This window comes from Apteryx rowi, unplaced genomic scaffold, assembly GCF_003343035.1.
Source record: "Apteryx rowi isolate R43461 unplaced genomic scaffold, aptRow1 scaffold_1308, whole genome shotgun sequence".
NCBI lineage: Eukaryota > Metazoa > Chordata > Aves > Apterygiformes > Apterygidae > Apteryx > Apteryx rowi.
Genome location: NW_020447540.1, coordinates 26,457 through 31,526, shown reverse-complemented (window position 1 = coordinate 31,526; position 5,070 = coordinate 26,457). Strand labels below are relative to the sequence as shown.

The window sequence follows — 5,070 nt, the reverse complement described above, 5'->3', positions numbered from 1 at the left end:
GCCGCGGTTACCGGCGCCCCCAGGCCTGTCTCCCTCCGCCCCGCGGCGTCCACCCGGCGCCGGAAGCGGCGGGGCTCGTGCGGACGCTCTGTTTGGGTCACGTGGCCACGCTGCCTACGGCGGCCACCCAGGGACACGCGGTGGCGGCGGCTTCGCCTTAAAGGAGACGCAGCGGTTAGGGGGCAGCCCCGTGGCCGTGCTGACCCCCGGCAGGCACCAGGGACCCCCCATACGCCCCCATTGACCTCAAAATCTCCATATTCCCCCCAGCGACCCCAAATACTCACTCAGGACCAACGGGAGTGGGATATTGTGAGGGAGATGTGGAATATTAGAGGGAAGGGGGAATCGTGGGGTATCGGGGGCTGTAACAGGGGGGATGTGGGGTGTCCGGTGGGATATGGAGTACCTGGGGGGTATTTGGGGGGATACGGGGTACCTGGGGGGGATGTGGGAGGGAGGATGTGGGGTAACAGGGGGAATAAGGGGGGATGTGGGATATTGGGTACCTAGAGGGGATATGGGGTACCTGGGGGGAATATGTGGGGTATTGGGTGGGATATGGGGTACCTAAGGGGGATGTGGGGTACATAGGGGGAAATAAGGGAGGGATGGAGGTTACCTGGGGGGGGAGGATGTGGGGTAACTAGGGGCAATAAGGGGGGGATATGGGGCACCTAGAGGGGATACAGGGTCCCTGGGGGGGATACGGGGTCCCTGGGGATGCGAGGTCCCCACAGGCAGTCGCCCCGCACGCGCCTGGGCCAACGCGTCCCCACACAACACCACAGAGATGACGCCAATGCTGCCAATTCCCCTTCCAGCAGTTTATTCCCATCTCAGACAGGTGACACCAAGGGCCCGGGGGGGGCCCGGGAGGCAGCCCCACACAGCCCCCCCCCAACCCGCACAGGGGTCCCCGCTTCCTTCCCCCAGACACAGCGGGGCATCAGCAAATAAATAGGGACGGGGGAGGCCCAGACCAGCTGGGCTGGGTGCCGAGCAGAGGGCAGGGAGGGTCCCCGTGGGGCTTGGGGGGAGCCAGAGCAGCGGGACTGGGAGGCCGGGGGAAAAGGGGTATCCCCATGGGGCAGGGGGAGTCCCCATGGGGTGGGGGGGTCCGAGGGGGTCCCCATGGGGCCAGGGAATGGGGCAGTGTCTGGGGGTGTCCAAGGCATCCTTGTAGATCAGGGGTGTTGGAGCAGACCAGGGGTGCCCCATGCGGATCCAGTGTGCCCCCAGGGGTTGGGAGAGCTGGGGGGGTCCCAGGGGGTCCCCATGAGGCTGGAGGGGAACCCAGGGGGCCCCTGTGGGTCAGGAGATCTGGGGGGTCCCCATGGGTCAGGGGGACCAGAGGAGACCAGGGTGCCCCATGGCCAGGGGGCATTGGGGGGGGCTGTCAGGCCCCGCTCACAGCTCCTGCTCCCCCCAGGATGTGCCGGGGGGGTCCCGGTCCTGGTCCCCTTCCCCCTCCGTGGAGGGCATGGGGTGCCGCCGCCGTCCCCGCAGGCAGTGCCAGGCCCGGGCCAGGCCCCCGGCGGCCCCCAGCACCCCGGCCACAGCAACGGTGGCAGGGAGGAGGCGTCGGGGGTCCGGGGGGGTGCGGACGGTGCGGCAGGGCCCCCCCGGCGCCCCAGGGGGGGCGGTGGGACTGGCCCCAGCCCCATTGCGGGCCACGATGCAGAGCACATAGGGGGTGTCGGGGCGCAGCCCCCCCAGGGCGGCCAGGCGGAAGGAGGGTGGCAGGGCCAGGCCGGGGGCCGGCGGCCGCCCAGGGGCCCCCACCAGCACATGGTACTCGAGCACCACCGAGGCAGGGGCGCACCAGTGGAGGCTGGCGCCCGCCGCTGTCACCACCACGGCCACCAGCTCAGGGGGCTCGGGGGGGACCCCCGGCCCCGAGAGCCCGGGGCAGAGGCAGCCACCGCGGCCACGCAGCTCAGTGCAGGGGGGCTGCAGGTGCCGGCAGCGCTGGTAGTCGCAGAGCAGGGACCCAGTGCCACTGCCCTCGGCGGCAGGGGGCGACGGCAGGGACCCCCCCCGGCTGCCCGGGGTCCCCCCCAGCACCAGGAGCAGCAGGAGGCTGGCAGACAGCGGCAGGGACGGCATGGCCAGGGCTGTGGAGAGAGAGAGAGTGTCAAGGGTGGGGACCCGCGGACGGACACCCCCCTCCCCATCCCAGTGCCAGCAGGACCCCAGCGTCCAGCCGGCTGCTCACCACTGTCCGTCGGGGCGCACGGGCTGCGGCGGCGTCTGGACGGTGGCCTCGCTGCCGGCTCGGCTCTGGGCTCGCTCCTGGTGCCACTCCGGCCCCCGCTGCCGCCGCAGCCGCACGCTTTATCCCCGGCCGTGCTGATCTCATCCCAGCAGGGAGGAGCAGGGGGCCACGGCCGGCCCTGCTGCAGGTGGTTGCAATAAAACCATCCTCCTTATAAGGGCAATTTCCATCCCGCCTGGAAGCACCCCGGCCCAGCCCTTGGCAACAGAGGGGTGACACATCTGGCACAGCCACCCCCCCCGTGCAGCAGGGGCAGGGTGCAAGCCCCCTGTGTCCATCCCCCCAACCATCCCTGGCCCCCACAAGCAGGAGGGAAAGAAGCCCCACCGCCAGGATCCTGCCAGGCCCCGTTCCCGGGAGAGGTTTCCCTGAGCAAGAGCCGACGCCAAGCGTGGGAGGATGAGCGGAAGCCGCAAGCTCCAGCTCCCCCTTCCCCGAGAGGGGGCTGTTGCCAACAGCCGCCTCCGCGGCCCCGTCCAGCCCCCACCCCAGCGGCGCCCCGAGCCGCTCCGGCTTCCCAGAAAGGGGAACCACAGGGCCAGCCTTGGAGCACGGCGGCGGGGACGGGGCCGCCCCATGGAGGAGCCGCCTCACAGAGCAGAGCCCCAGCACAGCCGCACACAGCGCCGCACTCGCCAGCAGGATTTTTTTTTTTTTAGTTTATTGTACCACAAGCGGATCCAGGGGAGGAATGTAAACGTGGGGCCGGGGGGGTGGGCATCCCCCCAGCAGTGCAAGGCCGGTGTGGGGTCCCCAAGCCCCTCAGGAGCTGGAGCACGTGTGGCGCTGCCGGGGGCCCAGGGTGGACACAGGCACAGGCACGGCGCCGTCCTCGGCGGGGGGTGGCAGCGGGGTCCCCCCCGCCTCCTCCGCGGGGGGGAAGTTGGCTTCAGTGAGCAGGGAAGACTTGTCCACCGCCTCGAACTCGGTGTCTGCAGAGAGAGAGGGCAGCGCTGCGGGCGGGCGCTGCGGGACAGGCCGTGCAGCCGGTGCCCCCCATCGCGGGGCGGGGAGCCGGGGATCCCCTCCCCATGCGGGGGAAACGTCACGGACCTTCACTGGTCTCTGACTCCTTGGCTGGGGCGGCGTCTGCCACAGGCCCGATAACCTCCGTGTCCTCTCCCGGCGGTGAGGCACCTGCAGGGAAAGTGGAGCTCAGACAGTGCGCGGCCCCTCGCCCTCTGGAGAAGCCGACCCGGCCCCGGCCTGTGGTACCCGAGCTCGAGGCCGTTCCTTCAGCGTCTGGCTCCTCCGCGGGCCCTGTGGCATCAGGGCCGGGGCGGGGGTCACGCTGGCGGCCCTGGCCCGGCCCCTCACCTCTCCCGGGCGCCGCCAGCTCCTCCCGTCGCTGCTGGGGGCCAGTCCCGTCCCGCAGGCTCATCTGGGGGGCAGAGTGGTGCTGAGCAAGGGTCTGGCCTCCCTGCACACCTTGGCCCCGGGGAAGGGGGTCTGTGCCCACCTGCACGGCAGGGGGCTCCCAGGGCCAGACGCTGCCCCAGACCCACTGCAGGTAGCTGAAGAGGACGATGACGCTGAGGAAGGCGAAGTTGCTAGCGACGCCAAGCAGGGCGGAGGTGACGGGGAAGTTGTAGAGCAGGTACCTGGGTGGGAGAAGCACAGTGAGAGGCCCCGAGGGCCCGGCGCCGGCACCCGCCCCCACGGGCAGGACGCAGCCCCCTCGTCCTGTCCTGTCTCGTCCTGCCGTGCTCACCGCAGGCCGGTGAAGTGAGCGTGGATGCGGAGCTGGGCCCCGTAGAGCTGGATCCGCTTGCTCTGGATCTCCAGCACCGCGCCAACTGTCGGGGCGTACTGAGGGCAAGACGGGGTCAGCAGGGATGGCTGCTCCCCGTCACCGCTGCCCCCTCCCCAGGCCCCCGCCCTGGACGCAGAGACCCGGCTCTGGCTGGGGACGCAGAGCGGTTACGCATGGCGAGAGACGGTGGCCTCAGCACTGGGGCACCGCATCCCTCACCTCCCCGCGAAGCCGGCTCTCACCGAGTCCTCACGGTAGTCCGAATACAGCTCCACCTCCACCGTCTGCTTCTGCTCGGCGAAGCCAGAGAGGAAGAGGCCGGCAAAGGCCAGCGTGTCGAGCGTCCGCAGCAGCCCAGAGCGGTAGTGCAGCATGGCCTAGGAGCAGAGCATGGCGGGAGCAGGGTGGGTGGCGCCAGGGCGGGCTCCCCCTCCCCGCAGCCCCGCAGGACTCACTGCCCGGGCGGAAGAGGCCACGGCTCGGCCCCCCTTGGTGTAGCACGTCATCGCCACCATGAACATGCCCAGCTCCTGGTTCACCGGCGACTCCGGCAGCTCCAGCTCCAGGGAGATGCGGTACAGCTGCCCGTACATCATCACCTGGGGACGGCGGGCAGGGCTCAACCCTGGCCCCGCAGCCGCACTGGCATGCCCCACGGCGGCCCACGCTCACCTTGTCCCGGTTCGCCTTCACCAGGGAGATGTTAGCGGTGGGGAAAGAGCAGAGCTCAGGCCCGGGCGAGCCGCAATCCGTCCTGGGTGGGGGGAGAGAGGGTGAGCCCGGGGGTGCCCGGCCCCGGCACCCGCCCCCCACCACGGCGCCACGCTGACCGGAAGCTGTAGTGCACGGGGCTGACGAAGCTGACGGTGGGCATGTAGGAGTAGTAGAAGCTGCCGTAGAGGAAGACGGAGACCCAGAGGAGCAGCAAGGCCACGCAGAGGAGGATGGCGGTCTGCAGCACCGTGCGCCGGACCCGCAGCAGCAGCACGGAGCCCACCTCCTGCGCCCACTGCAGCAGGGGCCCCGGGCCGCCCGCCAT

General features: G+C 70.5%; 3 protein-coding genes across 6 annotated transcripts in view; all 3 read right to left on the bottom strand.

Moving 5' to 3' along the window:
* UBXN1 (UBX domain protein 1) overlaps window positions 1-97 on the bottom strand; it is a 2,167-nt gene extending 2,070 nt beyond the window's left edge. For all 4 annotated transcript variants that reach the window (XM_026056325.1, XM_026056326.1, XM_026056327.1 and 1 more), the window contains exon 1: window positions 12-97. The gene's annotated coding sequence lies outside the window, so the exon portion shown is untranslated. The remainder of the gene's footprint in view (window positions 1-11) is intronic.
* Window positions 98-1,410: 1,313 nt separating this feature from the next.
* Window positions 1,411-2,424, bottom strand: LRRN4CL (LRRN4 C-terminal like). The gene is made up of 2 exons (XM_026056320.1): window positions 2,219-2,424; window positions 1,411-2,117 (listed from the first exon to the last, which is right to left on the bottom strand). Exon 2 carries the CDS (start codon window positions 2,107-2,109, stop codon window positions 1,411-1,413), a length of 699 nt encoding a protein of 232 aa, XP_025912105.1. The 5' UTR covers window positions 2,110-2,117; window positions 2,219-2,424.
* Window positions 2,425-2,933: 509 nt separating this feature from the next.
* Window positions 2,934-5,070, bottom strand: BSCL2 (BSCL2, seipin lipid droplet biogenesis associated). Its single transcript, XM_026056319.1, has 9 exons — window positions 4,862-5,070; window positions 4,704-4,785; window positions 4,487-4,630; window positions 4,274-4,408; window positions 3,990-4,087; window positions 3,738-3,879; window positions 3,596-3,659; window positions 3,332-3,415; window positions 2,934-3,210 (listed from the first exon to the last, which is right to left on the bottom strand). Exons 1-9 carry the CDS (start codon window positions 5,068-5,070, stop codon window positions 3,041-3,043), a joined length of 1,128 nt encoding a protein of 375 aa, XP_025912104.1. The 3' UTR covers window positions 2,934-3,040.